The sequence below is a fragment of the Acartia tonsa genome, chromosome 10 (genome assembly GCF_053477335.1).
Source record: "Acartia tonsa isolate MP-2025a chromosome 10, ASM5347733v1, whole genome shotgun sequence".
In the NCBI taxonomy this organism is placed as follows: Eukaryota; Metazoa; Arthropoda; class Copepoda; order Calanoida; family Acartiidae; genus Acartia; species Acartia tonsa.
The window spans coordinates 29019324-29040643 of NC_137269.1; the positions used below are offsets into that span (position 1 = coordinate 29019324).

General features: G+C 31.9%; 1 protein-coding gene across 13 annotated transcripts; it reads right to left on the minus strand.

Moving 5' to 3' along the window:
* Nucleotides 1-1325: 1325 nt before the first annotated feature.
* On the minus strand, nt 1326-11885 carry LOC145329798 (mitochondrial coenzyme A transporter SLC25A42-like). 13 transcript variants are annotated; one of them, XR_013883103.1, is made up of 11 exons: nt 11733-11885; nt 11138-11369; nt 10533-10613; nt 8993-9128; nt 8613-8707; nt 7933-8083; nt 7444-7565; nt 6870-6950; nt 4814-5984; nt 2652-2855; nt 1326-1448 (listed from the first exon to the last, which is right to left on the minus strand). XR_013883103.1 is itself a non-coding variant. In XM_080174196.1 (9 exons), the coding sequence occupies exons 1-9, from the start codon at nt 11794-11796 to the stop codon at nt 5843-5845; spliced, it is 1104 nt and encodes a 367-aa protein (XP_080030322.1). In that variant the 5' UTR covers nt 11797-11885; the 3' UTR covers nt 1326-5842. The 13 variants fall into 13 exon arrangements, 1 of the variants encoding a protein (XP_080030322.1); XR_013883098.1 differs by having other exon boundaries at nt 1326-1478; nt 2629-2855; XR_013883093.1 differs by having other exon boundaries at nt 1326-2855.
* Between the last annotated feature and the right edge of the window lie 9435 nt (nt 11886-21320).

Here is a 21320-nt window from a genome sequence, read left to right on the forward strand (position 1 = left end):
TAATGCGTTACAGACAGACAGACAGTGTGAGATATCCTAAGCTTCGCGCGTTAAAAGCTTTAGCTAAAGTAGAGAATACTTTTTAAGAAATTTAGAGAAAAAACTAGAATTTCTACTAGTATATTGCCTGTCTTTATTGTAACCTAAATTTTGTAATAAAAAATGCAAACCGACACCCTTTTTCCCATAATTTTTCTCTTGATAAAATTTCTGAAAGGAAGTCTTATGATTTATTTTTTAAATTCAACATAATAAGTTTGATTGGCAGCCCGACATAAGTTACCCGCGACTATGGCGTACCACGTAGCGCATCCGCTCCTTGCCGGGAAGGTGAAAGTTTCGAATCTCTTTCCAACACCGCGCCATAGCTAAAGACGTTAAAATTGATTCTTCTACTGCTAGGTCAGATGCGCGAAATAGTTAGAGTAGGAAGAATTCCTTGCCTCTAAACAGGCGTTACCGTGCACACTTTGGACCATCAGACATAGGTCGTGCAATCAAAGGGTTTGTTATCTAAAAGCTGTGTGCCATATACAGCAATTAAGAAAGATTTGGTTCAGATGCAACAAAGGTAAGATCTCGTGATTTATCCCATCCTAATAGGCTATCTTCAGGCTAAGTAACCTGCTTTTGTAAAATTTACAATTACGTTGATTATATAGCAAAAAAGTGATACAAGTTTATGGCTGACCTTCAGGGGCGTCCAAGCTTTTTTATAAAAAAAAATTTTACCCTGGGGGGAAAATTTACTTGGGGGGGGGGGGGGGTAATTACCCCCCCTGAAACCTGTTGGCAGGGGTAAATTTTTTACCCCCAGGGTAAATTTTTTTGTGGGGGTAATTTAATAATGTAAAATGGTACCTACCTAATTACGAAATATTTAGTAGTAAAAATGCGCGCGAAGCGCGTAAATTTTTTTTTTGTTTTGGGGGGGTAATGGAAATTTTTTTTTGGGGGGGGTAATCACCACTTTACCCCCCCCCCTTGGACGTCTTCGCTGACCTTATATCGATTGTTACATGAATCATCATCTAATCGATAGGACAAATTTAACACGCCTATAAATGGATGTAGAATATCGTAGATATTTTGACAGGACAGGAGAAAAATTTTCGTCAATATAGGTTCCCCGCGCTTTTATTGGTTGGGCCGTTATTTCGGTAGGAGGGGAAGATCATTATTTTAGCCCGCTACAGAGTTCACTTTATTATAGAACAAGAAAATCTGGTGTCAAATCCAAGAAATAATTTAGCCATTTGCCTAAATTATAGCTAACCTTTACGTTTTCTAATTATAGAAAAGCTTCGCGATAAAAAAAAAAATAATTCTAGATGGAAAACATTTATTGTGATCCGTTCTTTGTAGTTAAAATATTGAGAAGAAACAAGGTCACTTCATATATACATATCAATAATTAGGATGCTCAACATTTACTTTCAACTTTTGTACTTTTTGTGCCATGCATTTGCAGGAGGAAACTATCGTGGCTGGAAGATCGTACTATTTACTTAGTCAGGGAAGGTGGGGACATTGGGGTGTTTATTACACTGGTTCCCAAAGTTTTATAATAACGTTTTCTTATTCGTTGGCTTAAGAACTTCGGGGACTTTTATTGAATTTTCATTAGTTGGTTCATTAAGTTGTGGCTATTTTTATGACATTCAAAGCTGAATTAAATAATAAGGTTTCGTGAATTTCTTGTGCTTAATGCAAATAATATCTTTTCTAAAATAGTAACTTAAACTATTACCAATTGTACTAATCTTGCAATACTAAAAAATGTCGTGGTTCATTTTCCTTTTATTAGTTTGATAACTAATTTCGACTAAACTTTCCATAAGAAAGAATTAATGAAACTAGGGACGTCCAAGCTCTATATTTTGCGGTGGGTAAAATTAGGGTTTCAAAGTTTTGGGGTGGGGGGTATTATTTCAGTGATCATATCCATTATTTAAGATATAAAAGATTTGTTTGGCCCTTAGGCTGGGTCGATTTTGGAATTTCACATTAGTAGACATTGGCAAAGGTTACTGGGCCAGTGTAAAACCCTGTGAAACTTGAAAGAGGTTTTTTAATCCAAAAACAACGGGCGCGCGGGGGGTGTAAAATGTGCCTGCCCCCTTATACAACCAAAAATTGAAATTCCTTCAAACACAGGCATGTTGCATATCAAAATGACCACATTTAAATGCTGATTACAGATCTGAAAACCGTTTTGAAAAATATTGATCTGAAATGATTTTCAAATAACCTACCAAAATGAACATTTTTGACTAAACCAGCTGTTTTTAGGTACTTAATGTGATCTTATTCGAACTAGGAGCAATATTTTTCAAAACGGTTTCCAGATTCGTAATCAGCATTTCAATGCGGTCATTTTTATATGCAACATGCCTGTGTTTGAAGGAATTTAAATTTTTGATTTTATAAGGGGGTGGGCACTTTGTATACCCCCTGCTCGCAGGCAGCCTTAAGAGCAAAGTCACTTTAGAAACTTGAATAGGGCTTATCATACATATATATGACTTCCACAACTTATGATAACAGTAAAATCTAAAAAAAGGGGGAAATGGACCCACCCTATTGCCCCTATCTCTATATCTAGTTATGTATTGTATACCTAATCACCTCCGAGTTTTCTCTATAATTACAATGAACGACAAAAAGTACAAAAGATGAAACTAAGCGTTGTGAGCATCTAATATGAATACATGGTAAGCTCTAGTATCACAAAAAATAGTATTAGTATAATAAAAATTGTATATCATGTATTTTTAATATTTTTAACAATAATTATAAGCATATTAATGTGTGTAATGTACATATGTATGTATGTGTGTAAAAATTTTAAGAAACTATTTTTGTCATTTATTTTTATTGATTTAACATAAAGGTATATATTTAGGATTTTTTTTTATGTTTTTAATCCCCTGAAACCGATAACCAAAATTTTACTATATTTTGACCAATAGGGGGGCATATTTAGTCACCCTAAGTTTGAGGGGTAATACCCCCCTCCCAAAAATATTCTTTCACACATCCTTTTTTATATTTTTATTAAAGACAAAAATAAGTTTCTTATTAAAGAACTAAAAGCTCCTTAGAAAAAAAACAAACTTCCTTTTTCTTTCGATTTTACGAACCAATAAAAGGAAAGCTTGTATGGAACTAAAAAAAAGACTAAAACTTGACTACGTAGTTATATAACAGATATAAAATATGACACTTGTAATAACAAACTGACTTAGTAACTATTCTGAAGGCATTCTATCATCATAAAAATTTGCTCCCTCTATTACACCAAAAATATTCAACAAAAAAAAATATTTTTTCTATTTTGTAAGATTTGGCCTGATACAATTATTTTGCGGATTTTCTGGCTAAATAAGAGGGAGCACAGTTTTAGATTCTTTATCCATTGATTTGTTGATTAATAAGAACATTTAGACGTCATGGGGTTAGTCCCTAATTATATAATTTAAAATTTGTCTTTCCTTTCTTTAAAAAGTCGTCTAAATGTTCTTTTAGAATTTTTATTGTATTTAAATCTCCAGAATATGATTTTTTTATATAAAATTTAAGGATCCATCTCAAATTGTTATTCATGCAACTTTAAATGCTTCTGACGGCCTAGTAGCGAGCGAAAATCCTATAGAGGATTAGGAACCAACTTAACAATTCCCATACAAAAAGAATCAAGATATGAATAATCAAGAATCAATATTTCATATAGAGGTCGCGGCTAAAGTAAACGCGCCTCATATATATTTTTTGCTAGCTGTGGGGGATGGTATTGTAGGCTTACAAGTAGGCTGTAAAGTCAGCCGTTTGGCCGTAAGGTGCTTTAAGTTATCTAGAAAAAAAATCTGTATGTTTGACATGGTACAAATTTCACATGCTGTACATTTTTTATAAAGACTTCAAAACAATAATTTATGTACAACAAAATTAAGAAAATCAAACTTTGTTAAGGCAAATATTACCTTTTTCAACTTTTTATATAAAATATGGCATTTTTAAGTTTTCAGGGACAATGCAAGTTTCATAAGGAGAATGAAAGAGAAAAATATAAACAAATTTTAAACGTCTTATTTTTAGGCTAAAACCTTTCTAAATTCAATTTTGTCAAACTTGAAAATGATTTACAATTTTCTCTCTCAAAAAAACTCCTTTTAAAAGGCAATTAAATACACATTATTAATATTCACTTTAATTCACAACGCTAAGATAAAAATAAGGTTATCATATGAAAGCCTAAAATTGCTTTAATCCATTTTTTTCACAGAAAACTATTGTGTTATACTATTATTTATATGAAGGTTATAAACTATTAATTATGTCTATTTCTCTCTTTAAACAGCATAAATTCAACAAAAGGCATATTTGAAATACTTTTTAACTGTAAAAGGATTTTTATCCAAAAAAATCTGTTCTTAAAAATATTAAAGGAAATTATTAATTTATACTGATTGTTTTTTTAATGAAACAAAATTATTGCTTAATTAAACCCAAATTGACAAGTTTTTAGGCATAATTTGTGAAAACTGCTATATATCTTTTTCTGATACAAAACTCACAAAGCCAATGAATAAAACTCACAAAGCCAATGAATAAAATAAGATTTTTTATGGTTAATTTCCGTCAATGGTAAGTGGGTTAAATTAAAGAATACTTTTATTCCATTTGAAAAACTAATGCATTTACCAACCTTTTCGTGTGAGTTTAAATACAGGATTAGTTTTGAGCTTGCTATCACCGAACATGACAAAAAATACGTTCAATAACAGATTAACAAACCAATAAAAAAAATTACCTGTTATAAATAAAAATATCACCAATTTTTATCGGTATTTTCAAAATTTGTGAGCATAATTTTTAAAACAATGGTATAAACAATGATATAATTAAATGATATAAAATGAAACACAATTATTAGTTGTGTGATAAAAAATAAAGAGAAAAAAATTTTATACAAAAATTAGATATTTTTTTTTATGAGTTGCACCGTAATTAATTTAAATCTGATGGTAACTGAATTGTTCATCAAAATTAAGGTAATTTTTAATCAAATAAAAGAAAATTATCTTCTTTTTAAAAGGGGAGGAGGAGCGGATTAGACACTTTTGTAATTAAACCAAAGGAACTTAAGAAAAAAATCGGTGGTAAAAGGAGTTTTTACTTAAAGCTGCCATTACTTTACAGCTACATTGGGCAAAAAAAAAGCAACAGCCATTACAAAGCACATTGTTTTAACTCTTTTAGGTTGAGTTCCATTGTGTTGTAAGTCTGGTTGCAAAAAGTGGCACATCCCCCCCTCCCCTTCTTTATAAAAGTAAAAAACAGTGACTTTATCTGTGATATGAATTCTATAATGTTTGTGTGATCTTCAGATTCATACATTTCTTTATTACTTTTAAATAAACTCATTTCCTACTGGTCTTAACCCTTTAATTAATGAATTCTAAAAGATAAAACTCACAGAATAACAAGGACAACAAAAATTGAATTGTATCAAGGTTACGTAAATTAAATTGATAAAATTTTTCGATGTTTTTAAATCAGACTTAGGTACAAAAAGGAAAAGTTATGTAAAGCTCGGATTGGTTTCTGCTCATTAGGTTTTTAAATCTTTTAAAATATTTTGTTAAAAAACCCATCTTTTTCGCACAAATGTTACAACAAAACCAAGAATTATTTATAAACAACAATTAAAACAAATATTTCTTAAATTTTAGCTTTTTTTAGGAGTGTACGAAATTATAAAAAAAATTCTCAAATAAATTGACAGTTGATGGTTACAGCTGCAAGTAAACTAACAAAACGCGAACAATATCTTATCGTCTCAGGAGTTTGGCTGTGCAAAAATCCATTTAAGTCCCATGTTGACATAATCGAAGGTGGTGAATGATATGGATGTGGCTATGGGTCCCTTGATAAAATTCATGGATAGGCCCTTGTACAGGCCCCGTCGGATTCCCTCATTTCTGAAATATAAAATAATATTTTAATAAACATTATGTAGATGTTTCGCCCCTAGTCTCTAAAGGATAGTGAAGGAGAATTTTTTTTTAATTAAAGAAAGTCAAGAACCATTTTTAAAAAAATAAAATAAAATCGGACAGATTGACTGACGGACGGACATACAAAGTGAATCCTAAAGTAGCTTCGCTATCAAAAAATCGTGCTGTCAATTAGAAAATAATTACATACATTTATAGTGGAAATATCCCTTTCTAAAACCTTTTTTACGACGACTTTTGTACCTTTTCTTATGTTATCAAGTAAAAACAACATTTTCAGATAAATCCTAATAATGAGAACAGTAATATTAATGAAGTAAATAAATACAAAGATAATTTATTTGAAGATAAAAAAGTAAGAGACAATCAAGTTGACACAAAGCCAGGGATAAGATAAAGCCGATAAATTGTTGAAAATCCAATTGACAATACACAAAATTACCCCTTCTGTAGATTACAATTCGTGGTTGAAACGTTTGGACATTCAACTAAAAAAACCAACAGGGGTGTATATTCTGCACAAAATTTATTTGTTTCACCGGCGACAAATTTTTTTAATTTGTTTCCCCCACTGGTTTTTTCTCACCAAGTAGGGGGGAAAATGGAAAAATATTTAAAGAACTCTATATTTTATTTATATTTTCCCTCCTACCACACATTTTTTTAGTTTTTTTTTCACCAAGGAGGGGGGGAAATAGAAAAAATATTTTTTTTACATTTTTTACAATTTTTACATTTTTTTCCCCTCCAACCACTTATTTTTTATTTCCCTTGCCCAGTGCTCACCTGAGTATATGAACTAAGGTACCAGTGACAGTACTGTATTTATTTCCCTTGCCCAGTGCTCACCTGAGTATATGAACTAAGGTACCAGTGACAGTACTGTATTTATTTCCCTTGCCCAGTGCTACGCCTGTCTGCATTCTTCGTCTAAACAGATAATAAAATAAGTGATAAAAATTTTTTTCCTCATTTTATTCAACAAAAAATGTAATTAAAAGCGAATAATTCTCTGACGCATCTAGAACGACTGAACCTAAAAGCTTCCCCCTTCTTTTATTTTAATGCGTTTTAGTGCCAATTAAAAAATTAACCTTTAAATTCTTGCTTTATTTATTGTTAAATATTACCTGCCATCTTAAAAAAGACATTTATTGGATACTTAATTAGATATTATATAATATCCATTTCGAGTACGGCTTCGAAACCGATTAATATCGGCTGGATTAGAATCTGTTTTCAGCCATACTGAAAAATCATGTAAAGCAACGTATTAAAGAGAATTTTTTACAAATATTAAAATACATACCAGTCCTCCATTAAGGCTGGACTGGTATTAACCTTATAATTTTTCATTTGGATATTCGCAAAAAGCTGTCTATAACACGATGCAATACATAACTATTAACCCAAAGATATCTACCTGACAATATCCAGAGGATAGCTGGAAGTCTGTCCCAGAAGTCCGGCTATGGCTCCACTCAACAGTCTTTGAATAACACTTGGTCCAGATTCAGGATCTGAAGTATGCTTGGCCGCCGCCTCCTACAAAAATGGTGAAGTGAAACTTTTAACAATTATATCTCTGTCTGTCCGTAACAGATAGGTCGGAACTTTTAGTAAGTTTTTTAGGGGATTTATTTTAAAAATGGAAATTCCCAGGACGAGTAGGCATTAGAAAATTCTCTAGAATTAAGTCAATGTTATTACGTTCGTTTGTATGTAGGTTTTTGAGAGCTTTGCTATTATTGATGTTGTTATCCTTGTTTTATTTTAAGTTAAACTGTAGTGGCATTCAAGAAATTTAATTGTACTTACTACTTTGCTTAAATACAAAAGCAGTTGTCTTATCACGGCGTATTTATTACACATTACTTGAGAAATTCCCCCTCCCTTCTTTATAAAATCTCACCTTAAGAGTTCCATAAGTGAAGAATGAAGTGCCCGCGTACACAATGACCCCCAGCATAGTAGGGGTCAACCCTCGGTACCACGCCAACCATCCCTCCTCCCTCTTTATCTTTAGCACCACTTGGACTAGCGATTTGTACTCTCCTTTTCGACTGAAAATAATTTAGAAATTTTTAAAAACAATTGCACCTATAATTATACCTACTTCTTTTCGTTGTATTTCATCAAAACATGTCGGTTTCTTAATTCAACATGATCTTATAATCCTAATTATTTAATTTAGCTATTTCTCCTAAATTGTTTCAAAAAAGTAAAGGGAGTTTATCATATATCTGTATTATTACATGAAATGCATAGATAACATGAATCATAACTGAAAAACACTAGGTCCCCAAAGCTTCATAATAACGTTTTTATTCGTTGGCATACTACTTTGGGGACTTTTATTGAATTTTGATTGGTTGGTTGGTTTATTAAGTTGAGTGTCCTAATGTTTCAACTTTTGTCATGAGAGTTTTAAAAATTTGTTTTAACATATCTTCTGGTAGGTGCTTAACATCACTAGCATTCGTTCGTGAATAGGTCAGTTTAATCTCTGTTTTTTTTAATTATCCACCTATTTTTGGTGAGTTAACTTTAATTTTCTGGCTTAAAAAGTTAAGAGGCGGCGTGGTGACTTACTTTGTAACGGCCATAACAGCTCTGACTTTATCCAGCGGATAGGTGGCAAGTTGTCCTGTTACTCCGGCTAGACTGCCAGCCACAAATCTCATTATCTAGATAGATTAAAACAGGATTAGATGTCTGGGATTTACGGAGCGGTGCATTAACCCTATGACGGGCGGGGCTACACAGAACCCTAAATAACCTAACCTAACATGGTCTAAAAAAGAGAAACAAACGAAAACCAACCTTCTCATTGAAATGCTTTGTGAGATTTAATATATTGCTTGTTTGGTAATAGAAAAAGTCTTTATTGCATTTATAAAAAAAAGTATGTAACATAATAGTTTGTTATAAAAAAAAATATTTAGATTAACTTAAGTGATCTAAAAACTAACCTTTGGAGTCTCTTTTTGATCAACTTTAAGCTTGGCCTTATATTGTTCATGTGACATAAATTGTATGGCTGCATATGGTAAGATTCTGGCCATGGTAGCGCTGTTGCCACGCCACAAAGATAGTAAACCCTCTGTCCTGAAACAGGAGAAATTGTAAGAATTTAGATGAATAAATGATGATGTTTTTAAATAACAATGACAATGATGTCATAAAAAAAATTTGCATATAATAATCAAACATACAATGACAAACATTTCAAAGCACCTTAACACATATCATTAAACTTGAATTTGAGAATAAAAAAGAATCACAAAAGTGCAATTATGAGGCTTCCACAAAAAAATCTCATTACTAAATTACTAATAATAGAATCGTCATTATTAAGAGAATGACCTTTTGCCATCTCTAACAGAAGTAAACATTGATTTAAAAACATTTTGAATTGATTCCTTTGGTATGTGGGCTGTATTATTCGACACAATTTTGCTTTAAGAAAAATATGCAGGGTGTTTCAAAAAAACTGCGTTTTTGGTTTTGGGAAACAACTAGGAGTATGAAAAAAATAATTATATATTCTTATTCTCTATAAAAATATGGATCAATTTTATAAAAAGTGTTTTTTAATATCGCTTAAAACAATAGCACTTTTTAGAGCTTCAAGAATTCAAAATGTATGTGTGTTGCTTTATTCTTGCAGAATTTAGGGCTATAACGTCCAATTAAATTCTTCTTTTTAATTGAAAACGACATTATAGCATGCTCAACCAAATGTTCTAATAATTACATTTAAAATCTAATTCAATAATACTTTTTTTAAAGAATAAATAACCAATTTTATTTTTGCATTAGTTACGATTCAATTATGATCATTCAGTTATGATCTGACTCATAACCGCTCCTTTTGCCCCTCCCCTTTTAAACTCTTAATCCCTTTTGATTTGACAGCTGCGACATATTAACCTAATATAATATAATTAGAAGCACTTTTAACGACATGTTTAAACTAACATAGCTTGCCTATTTTTAAAGATATTGAAATGAATTAAAAAATAAAAAGTGACTTGTTTTATTTATAAATGCGCATGGAGATTTTTTATGAAAAATTCCTTTGCAATAAAAAAAAAAGAAAAAACTAAATTCTGAAGAACCTAAAAAGCACTTTGCATGTAGCCAAAAAAAGAAAATATGTAAAAAATCTCAAATGGGGACATTGATTTAACCTTTGATTAATTTAATATTGTACTTTTTAACCTATATGTTGCAAAAAAAATAAGTTCATTGAATTTAATTGTTGTCACAGATTTAGGATCAGGCATTTTTAACCTACATGTACCTATCAGTACAGCCACATTTTTAGAGATATCGAAAAACACCTTAAGTAAATGTTATGTACATTTTTACAGAGAATATGGAACTATAATTATTTTTTTTATGCTCTTTCTGGTTGATTCCCAAAAGTGGAACCCGTAGTTTTTTCTAACACATATTACATTCTATGTATTTAGTTTGCTTCCCAGAGGCATGTTTTGTTGGTAATACCTGTAACCATGGCGTAGCCATCTGATTGCATATCTGAATCTGTAATTTCTGGTTTCATTTGTCTGGAAGAATATCTTGGATCTAAAAAATAAAATTAATGGAATCAATGCTAATTTAAACAATTGAAAAAAAAAATTAACATGATTTGATGATCTATTTTGCCTCCAATTTAAAGAATTTAGAAACCTAATATACAACAATTTTAATTAATGTCTCATCTTTCTTATAATTCAATAAAATACAAGGATAACAAAATAAAACCACAAGGCATGGCCAGCTGACAGACAGACAAAATAATGTATAGACTAGATGCGATTGCGCATATGTCATAGAAATCTCCACTGAAAATTTCCGCCGTCTTTCTTAAATAACAGACGAAAAAATCACATTTCCCCCATAACGTTACAAAACAGACTGACTGTCTAAAGAACAGACAAAGTAAATTATAGATCAGCATTGCTATTAAAACGTAATAATATAAAATGTACCTAAGTCAAATGCTTTGTTTTTAGAGAGGAGAAGCAAAGCTTGGATTTACCGTCTTTTATCCTCTAGCATTTTAAATTATTTACAACTATTAAGAATATTATTTATCAAAAATTTACCTGTCAAGTGGAGCAATAACGGTTTTAGCGAGACCACCCGCCACGGCGCCCGCCAACAAACTGGTTATTATCTTTTCAGATTTTGTCAGGTTCTCTGAGTTGGCAGCAGGCTTATTAGCCGACGTCTTAATCTGGACATCGGCTGATTTATTGGCAATGTTTGGAAGTTTTTCATTTGTGTTGTTGTTATTAATAAGTGATGGTGTGCTTTGTTTGAATGTGGTTCTTGCATCTAAAGATAACAGAATACATCATAATCAATATTTCAACCCTTTCGACTACAGATCCTCCAGATGTTAGGGGCGCTCCGCTAGTCCATTAAAAAATGTCAAAATGACAATCAGAACTAAATAAACTTAATATTAATATTTTTTAATAGGAAAAAAATTCTTTGTCAAAAAACTACATCTTTGTAATACCTCTCCTCAAAGAGGAACTCTATATTATTGCATTAAAATTGAACTCTCTTGACCAAGGTTATCTAAAGCTTTAGTTTAGATTTTTTATATATATGAACTATCTACAAATAAAAAACAATAAATATCAAAAAGATACCATGTACGAACATAGAATTTACAAAAAAGATTTAACTTACCATCTTTGAAGTTGTCTTGTGAAAAAGTTGTGACAGAAGAAGTTTCTTGCGTGTTGATAGACATTACATTATTGGCGTTATAATTTGGCGACAAAACTTCTGAAAACTAGAATATCCAGGTGCCTAAATATCGCAAATAAATACGTTTATAGTAGTGCATCTTATCTAAAGTTATATAATCATATTACAGATACGCCCCCTAGAGGCCTCATTGGGCAATTGAGTTGAACACTGCCCTTTTAAAATGTAGATTTGATAATAAAAAAGTTAGTTGGTTTCGGAAGGGTTGCCATTTTTTTCCAAGGGCGATACATGGTATAAACCTCCCTCCATATTGAGTTATAAACTTTCCCATGACCTATAAGAAGCTTCTTTGTAAGGAAAACCATATAACTCAGTCAAGCGGTTAGCGATAAACTTTGGTACAAACAGACACACACACACGCACAGATAAACATCATGTTAATGTTTACTAATGGCAATCTTACTGTCCTAGATTTGTCTAAAATGGTAGTGTCAGTGAGTGGAGACTATGGATTGCAAAGAGCTGCGCTGAAAAAAAAGGCCAGGGTCATGATGGCGTAATTCTTGCAATTTTGAGAAATCATGCAAAATCAATCAGATAAAAAAAACTGCAATTAACTTTAAAATTAAATGCTTTACAATTCAGCAATTAAGACAAGAATGACATTACTTAAACAGAGCGAAACAATGCATTACTGTTGTTTAAAAGATACGCTAATACATAGAATTACGATTCAATAGCTCATATTTAGAGGATAGAAAAAAAACGAAATAAAAAAACATGAAAACAAAAATAATATATTCAAATTTAATTGAATGAAATACTAAACATTTCATTTGAACTCCTCGTGTATAAGATATGTCACTATAGAATTTTCCATACTTGTCAATTTTTTGTCACTAAGGAAAAGTACATAAAAAGTATACAGTCGAAAAATATAGGCCATATTTTTAATCAGAGATAAGTTAACAGAAAATATGTAGCTTTTTAATTATTTTTTTTCAAATATAAAGATTCTATCATTAAAAAATGCACTAAAAGTTCTTAAATTCTAATACATTTAAGCTATTTTTCATCACTCGAACATCTCAAGATTCAATTCAATTTTTTTCTCGTCGTAAGTAACTCGTTCTGCTAATCCTATTTTACCAAATCAGCTGACCCCATACAATAACAAAATAAACCTGGGTGTCACAATTTTACGCAAAATAACCGTAATTTTGAATTCAAACGCTAGTAAAATATAAAAAGCAGGGATAATCCTAGTTTAGGAGTGGACATACCCGGTATCATGAAAATTAAACCCCCCCCCGGGGGTATGCATCTATTTTGACACCCGGTGAGTATCAAAATGGATACCCCCCGTATGCATCATTTTTGACCCCCGGTAAATGTCAAACTGGACACCCCCCTATATATCAATATGTAGAGGGGTGTCCGTTTAGACATGTACCGGGTGTCAAAACCGACACATACGGGGGGGGGGGGTCAAGTCTATAGAGGTCATTCCTCGCGCGAATTTCCTCTAGACCATTAATCATCTTTGACCCCAAATCTATTTCAAAGAGGGGAAAGGGTTGGTTGGGAGTGGTTAATACCTTGTTAAGGACTAGATAGAAGTAGCAGGAGGCTCTGATCACATATAAAAGATGATTAAAATGATAAAAGTATAGGATAAAATAGTTTGGCCTTTGTTTATAAGTGTTTGTTATGTGTTTTTAATGCCTGTATGGTCATATTGTAATTTAGCAAGTCTAAGTTTCCTTAAAACTTGGAGACATCTATGTGTGAATTTTTAAACTAAACAAATATTTTAACTTTTTCTTGATTTTACTCCCAATAGATGTAAGTCCCTAGATAGAGAATTAATACAGACCAATAGGTGAATAAAAAACGTGATTTTTAACATTTTTTTGACTATACTTTTAAAGTAATGTAATGGCTATAGAATAACGGCATTTTTTGCTGTTTTCAACGTTGTTTTAACGTTAAAATCGTCAAATTTAATGCTATTTTCAAGCTAATTTAATAGGTACAGATAAAAACCTGTTTTGAGAGAGTTTATAATGCTGTTTTCTTATCGTTTTTAGTGCCTTTTTTACGAAAGCGATAACTTTTTTCGTATTGCTTTGATATTCATAAAATTTTTTGTGTGTACTAGAAACTACTTAAACTAACTATGTTTAAAATTTCATTGATTTACAATGAAAAACTACCGAGTTAGGGCCATTCAAAGGGGGATCATGATTTGAGGAGATATTTTTAGTGTCATTTAGTACCTACGGACAAACATCGCATAATTAAAGGATTTTAAAGTTAAAAATCGAGCACAAAGCATAACATAGCGGCGATTCTCATTTGTTTGAGGAATCTACACAAAAATTTTCAGACTACTATCTTTATTTTAAGTGGGTTTTTTTGCAAAAAAAAGTTAACATTAATTTTGTTGAAATTTAATTGATACGAAATTTAAACGTAAATAACCTATGGACAAACATCGCATAATTAAAGGGTTTTAAAGTTAAAAATCGAGCACGAAGCATAAAAGAGCGGCGATTTTAATTTGTTTAAGGAATCTACACAAAAATTTTCAGACTCCTATCTTTATTTTAAGTGGGTTTTTTTGCAAGAAAAGTTAATGTTAAAAATGGCTTCGCAACCGATAAATATCCGCTAGATTAGAATCGGTTCTCAGCCATACTGAAATGCATCATATTACAGACAATTTTCTCTCAATTAATAAACTTGTAATGAATAAGGCTAATTATATTAACAGGACTAATTGGTACCCAAACTTTTATAACCATTAGTAACCATTGGACTGTAAGTTATATTTGGTACCCAAAGTTTTATAACCATTAGTAAACATTGAACTTTAAATTACATTGGGTACCCAAAGTATTATAACAATTTGTAAACATTGGACTGTATATTACACTTGGTACCCAAAGTTTTATAACCATTAGTAAACATTTTACTGTAAACTACACCTAGTACCCAAAGTTTTATAACTGATATCTTTTCACCTAGTCTCATACAGGACTTACTCTAAATACTGGATTTTAAAGAAATATATAAAAGTTTCCTATAAAAAAGTTAAAAGAATTGTATTTAAACTTGTAAAAAAAAGAAAGGGATAATCCTAGTTTAGGAGTGGACATACCCGGTATCCCCCCCTCCCTATCCTGATTTTTTACATCACCACCCGTCAAAAAAAAGATTTTTGTGCTTCATTACTTATGGATGTTGTCATCCTTGTTTTTAATTTTGTTTATCCAATAAAGATATTTGATAAAGATTGTTTGTGTGTGTGTGTGTTTGTGTGTGTGTGTGAGTGTGCGTGTGTGTGTGTGTCTATGTATGTGTGTATATGAAAAGATTTACTAATGGATCTAAAGGGATAAGACAATGGCCGTTAAATTGATGTTCATACTCATTGATGAAAGACAAAATTACCCCTTGTGTAGATGAAAATTATTGGGTGAAAAATTTGGATAACCATTGATAATTTAAGAGTACTCAAAGTTTTTTGTTGTTATATAATTTTGGGTACCAGTATAATTTAGAGTCCAAAGTCCGGGATTTAAAACTTTGGACAGTAAATTGATGTACGTACCCATTGATGATAGACAAAAATAATATCTTCTGTAGATGTAAATTATTGGTTGGTTAGTTTAGACACTAATATCAGATACTTAAAAGAATCAACCAATGAAAATTTAACAAGAGTACCCAAAGTTTTTTACTAAACTTGTTATATAATTTTGGGTACCAAAGTCCCGATATTTGATGATTGAATAGTCCTATTGAAATAGAATTATTTTACTTTTATTTAAAGGGATTAGATAAACCTTATCATAAAGAGGATGTCTGTTTGTTTATTTGTCTGTCTGTACCAAAGGATCTCGCTGAACCGATTGGGTTCTCCTTAACAGGGCCGCTACTCATAGGTCCTGGGAAGGTTTTTAACTATTTTGGGGGAGAGGCCTCTAGGGGCGTGGCCGCTAGTATAAGATAAATTGATGTACATCCCTTATAATATTAAACAAAATGATCCCTTTTGGTTGAAATATGTGTTTCATTACTGCTAACCAACCAATTAGAATATAATAAAAGGACAAAGTCCAATCTGTCCTACTTTTGATTCCTGTGACGTCATAAAAATGAGAGATTATCCACCTCTTTTTTAAGGGTTTTCTTTCCCACTTCTCCTCTCATCTCCCTCATTTTTATGACGTCATAGGAATCGAAAGTAGGAAAGATTGGGCTTCGTCTAATAAAAGTTTTTTGAGCATATGATACAGATATACAAAATCATGATAACCGGTGGACCAATTTGTTTTTTTTAATTAAAGAATTTAGATAATCATTTCTTATTTATATAAAAGTAAGGATTTGTGTATGTCTAGGTGTACTGAAGGATCTCGCTACCCACTGATTCTCAACCACTGTTATAGTTCTCATTTACAGTGTAGCTTCTCATAGGTCCTGGGAAGGTTTACAACTATTTTGTGTAAGGGTACCACGCACCACTCTTAAAAAAAAACATTTTATTTTCCAAATTCAGCTTTTTAAAACTAAAATTCAAATAGGGGGGAGGGTCAATTTCCCCATCCATCTCAAGTGCCCTTAGAGGCGAAGTCGCTAGTTTATTATAAATTAAAAAGATAAAGGAAATCTTTTTTTGGAGGGGGGGAGGATATGTGTATTTTTTTATTATGTTATTATGTTATGTTTTGTTATGAACCTTCCCAGGACCTATGAGAAGCTACACTGTAAAGGAGAAGGATATCGGTTCAGCGGTTATCAAGATCCTTTGGTACACAAAAACAGATATACACTGATTATGTTACTTTTATATAAAGATTTGTTAATTAAGAAAATACTGTTCATAGTTATTTCTCGTATCGTATTATAAATGGCTTTCCGCGGATATAGAATGTACAATTATAAGATTAAAACTAGTTTTTTTAGCCCCGTGTTGCCGAAGGCACCGGTTAAAAAAACTGGTTTTAACTAAAAAAAACTAGTTTTAATCTTATGATTGTACATTTCTATATTCGTAGAAAACTGGATATAATACGATGCTAGACATAGTTTTTTCATATTGATGAGAACCGGTTCATATCCACCGGATTCGAATGAATACAAGAAAAATCTTCATTGAATAAAAAACCCAATAGGTCCACTGGTTATCAGTATTATAAACAGGGAGGGAGGGAATATTGGACTGTTAATTATACTAGTGCCCAAAGTTTTAAATACATACTCCCTTATTTTTGTATTCAAAAACTTTTGGTACTTTTATAGAAATTGTTTTTAAACAAGGATGACAACATCCATAAAAGTGAAGCTCTGAAACGGTAGGACAAACGGACATTAACACTTGTATAATGTCAAAACTGAATAATCAGAATGCGAATGTATAAGAGTCAAAGCAAAATTGTTAGTAAATTTGTTGAAAAACTGCTTGATACAGGATAATGATTATGGACATACTTACATTTTTAGGACTTGATTATAGAGTTGCTTCGCTTATAATATTGTACTTTGTTGTTCCAGGAATCAGTATACCAAAAATCAGACCAATCGGATAATTAGGTCACATACAAATTTGTTGTTAAAAATGTAAAAAAATTAACATGTTTAAAATGGACGTACGGACATTCTGGTAATGATTATAGAGTTGCTACGCTTTCTAACTAGTACCTAACTATTACAGGAATCACCATGCAAAATTCGAAATCGATAGGACAATTCTAACATGCCTAAATTAACAGAAAAAGATATTTAAAAAAGTAAAAAAAATCAACATGTTTAAAATGGACGTACGGACATTTTGGTAATGATTATAGAGTTGCTACGCTTTCTAAATCATACCTAACTACTCAAGGAATCACCATGCAAAATTTGAAATCGATAGGACAATTGTAACATGTCTAAATTAACGAAAAAAGCTATCCGTGACGGACGGACGGACAGACGGACCAACGGACGGACCGACCCTAATTATAGAAAAGCTTCGCTTTTAAAAATACTCAAAACCAACCCAAAGCTTCAATGAATTAAAGAAACCAAATTTGTCCACTGATCCTTGCATAGAAAAAAAGTAGGTATATAAAGGGATAAGACAATGTAAAATAAATTAATGTACATGATTCACAAAATTAACCTTTCTTTAGATTACGATTATTATAGTGGTTTAAACTTTGAAAACTCAACTTAATATAAACCAACCAAACAAAATTCTCTCAGGTCCCCAAAATTCTTATAAACATTATTAAAAAAAACTTTGGGGACAAGTGTAATAAACAATCCGTTGTCTCATCTCTCTCTGAGAAAAAGAAAGACAGTTAGACATCCTGTTACTTTAATATAAGAATTAATTGCACCAGTAGAAATAGAGAGAGAGGGACAATTGGCTGTTTATTACACTAGTCCCCAAAGTTTTATAATAACATTTTCCTATGACACCAACAAAATTAAGATAGATGGTCAAACATTTACCCCCCCCCCCCCCCGGTATGCATCTATTTTGACACCCTGTATGCATCAATTTGGACACCCCGTATGCATCAATTTGGACCCGGTATGTATCAATTTGGTCACTTCAATTTTTTTGCTTTATTGCAAATAGCTTGCCTCTTTTGTGTCCATCACATGACAAGGGAAGGAGATGGTCCATTTTATTGAGCAGTCTAATCATCTCATAACTCCATTGAGGATGAAGCCTCAGCTATTCCAGGCCAAATTTCAGGCCCTATATATTAGTAACAAAATCTCCCACTAGGAGTCTCAATTTTTAAATAAAACAAGGCACAAACCTACAAACTTTCATCAATGTTAGGTAAAAAAAATGACATATTCTACACCACACACATATTAGAAAACAATTTTATTATACAATAAAGTCAGTTTAATACAAAAAAAACATGTGGATAGTGGCAGTTGTCTAACTATATATGTTCTTATGAATAGAATATCACCTTTTCATTCAACCCTTTCCCCTCTTTGAAATAGAATTGGGGTTAAAGAGGAATCTCAGTCCAGAGGAAATTCGCGCGCGGAACAACCTCAATGGACACTAGGATTTTAATGGGGGGGGGGGGTATCCATTTTGACACTTACCGGGTGTCCAAATTGTTGCATACCGGGGGGGGGGGGGGCTATATGTTTGACCCTTAATCTTTTTACCCCGTATCTTTCATTTTAAACCCTGTATGCTTTAATTTTGACCCACTATGTATTGTTCATTACCCATTTGTCTATTTTAAGCCAAAAAAAAATTGGGGTGACCAAATTGATACATACCGGGTCAAAATTGATGCATACCGGGTGTCAAAATAGATGCATACCGGGGGGGGGGGGGGTAATTGTTTGACCATCTATCTTAATTTTGTTGGTGTCCAAATTGATGCATACTGGGTGTCCAAATCAATGCATACGGGGTGTCAAAATTGTTGCATACCGGGGGGGGGGGTTATATGTTTGACCCTTTATCTTTTTACCCCCTATCTTTAATTTTGTACCCTGTATGCTTTATTTTTGACCCACTATGTATTGTTCATTACCCATTTGTCTGTTTTAAGCAAAAAAATTGGGGTGACCAAATTAATATATACCGGGTCAAAATTGATGCATACCGGGTGTCAAAATAGATGCATACCCCCGGGGGGGGGTTTAATTTTCATGATACCGGGTATCTCCACTCCTAAACTAGGATGCTGCCTAAAAAGCAAATCTTTGAAATGTGTTTATGAGTTTTAAAGAAAAAATGTTAATGTAATATTTTATGAATATTTTAATTGCTGACACCCGTAAATTTTTCCTAGATAACGCGGCATTTTTAACAGAGCAAACAACTTTTAACATTTTAAAAATATTTTCAAATTATATACGAAAAAAAACTTTCTTATTTATTTCTTAACCCTTCAAAATTCGAATTTTAAAATAAAAAAAATCTTGAAGAAAAAAGATTTTAATAAGTTGTATACTTTGCAAATTATTTGCTATTACGCATTAAGATTATCAAGTTGCCAACTTTTAACTATAAAAAGATTGCTTATCACTATTTTGGTGAAAAATTTAAAAAGAAAAAAAAATATAAATAATTTTAAAAATGAAAATTATATGTCTATGTGTTGGCAACGTTGTTCAAAACTTCATGTTGCCTACCCTTTTAACTTTTAGCTTTTTCATTTCTCCCCTCTCTTCTCATTTCAAATGTCCTGTGGGGCAAAACTAAGATTAAAAGTTTAATTTGAAGTTTCTCTTTTTTGGTACAATTTATAAATGGACTAAAAGGCAAAAAACAGCTTTTTTCTTTTAAAAACAGTACAACAAAAAAGATATCAAATAAGCTCTAATTTGATAATAATCTGAATGAACTAAAATTAATGCACTTCTAAACAGCTTTTCGAATTTACAAGAAAAGTAATTCTTAGAAGATCTCTAAGTATAAAACATCTTTTGGGTAATTAATGGTTGAAAATGAGGGATCATGTTACTTGTCGATGCAGCGCTTATCACATGTTACTTGTAGATGCAGCAAACTCATACATGTTACTTGTAGATGCAGCAATATCCCCCCTCCATTCCCTATAGAGATACTAATAATCCTGGGGATGGAGATTTTTAAATCAAAGTTATAAGTAAGGACATGGGTGGAAACAGGAGGAGAAAAAAAGTGGGACAAGTTTTTCTGGTTTAGTTTGGTTGGAATAGAAGGGAGGGAGGGGGTTGTACATGAAATTGCCCTGAGTTATGTTTTCTAGAGGGTGGAGATTTTTTAAATCAAAGGTTTAATTTAGAAATTGGTGGAAATTTCTCAGGAGAAATAGAGTGGGGGGAGTTTTCTTTGTATAATTTGGTTCAAGATGAAGGAAGTTTTTGGGGTTTTGAAGTTCTTTAGAAATGACTAAAAAGCTTTTTTCAATAAAAAATATAACTAACATTGTCTGCCTATCTCCTTTTTTATCTCTCTTTAACATGTTACTTGTAAGTGCAGCAAAGTTAAACATGTTACTTGTAAGTGCAGCGCTGCATCGACAAGTAACATGATCCAAAATGAGTTTCTGACCCAAAAGTTCCAACTTCGATCTTATTAGGCCAGTAAATAATTCAATAAAATTTTTTCTGCAATTGGCCCCACAGTGAAAAGTTAGACTTTACTCCGTACTACCCTACATACATCCTTCCTTCTCTTTTTAAGCCCAATTTCTCCATTCAACTTAAACCCTCCAAATGAAAGACAGTTGAGCAAAACTGGAAATGTTTTTATTTTTTACAGAAAGTATTCACTGTTCAATTTTACTTTAGCATGAAAAAATGTTCTTTCTTGTACAAGAGAAAAGGAAATCTCTAATATAAAAAAGATGCATTAATATTTTTAAAATTCTTATTCTGTTACACTGTGCCTAGCTAAAACATCCCTAGATTGCTACAGCTTGCCACGTTATCAAGAGTAGGTTGTATACAAAAATGCCAAAATAAATTTTCAGATAAAAGCTGACACAATTTTTAATTTTTCCGGAAGAACATTTTTGAAAACAAGAAATGGAGTA

What these genes read in the sequence shown, in the direction of transcription:
- LOC145329798 (XM_080174196.1), bottom strand. Translation starts at nt 11,796, where the DNA reads ATGTCTATCAACACGCAAGAAACTTCTTCTGTCACAACTTTTTCACAA. An exon ending in ACAAGACAACTTCAAAGATG is followed by an intron (nt 11,370 to 11,732) that starts GTAAGTTAAATC and finishes TGTTATCTTTAG; the next exon opens with ATGCAAGAACCACATTCAAA. An exon ending in TCACTTATGGAACTCTTAAG is followed by an intron (nt 7,566 to 7,932) that starts GTGAGATTTTAT and finishes CCATTTTTGTAG; the next exon opens with GAGGCGGCGGCCAAGCATAC.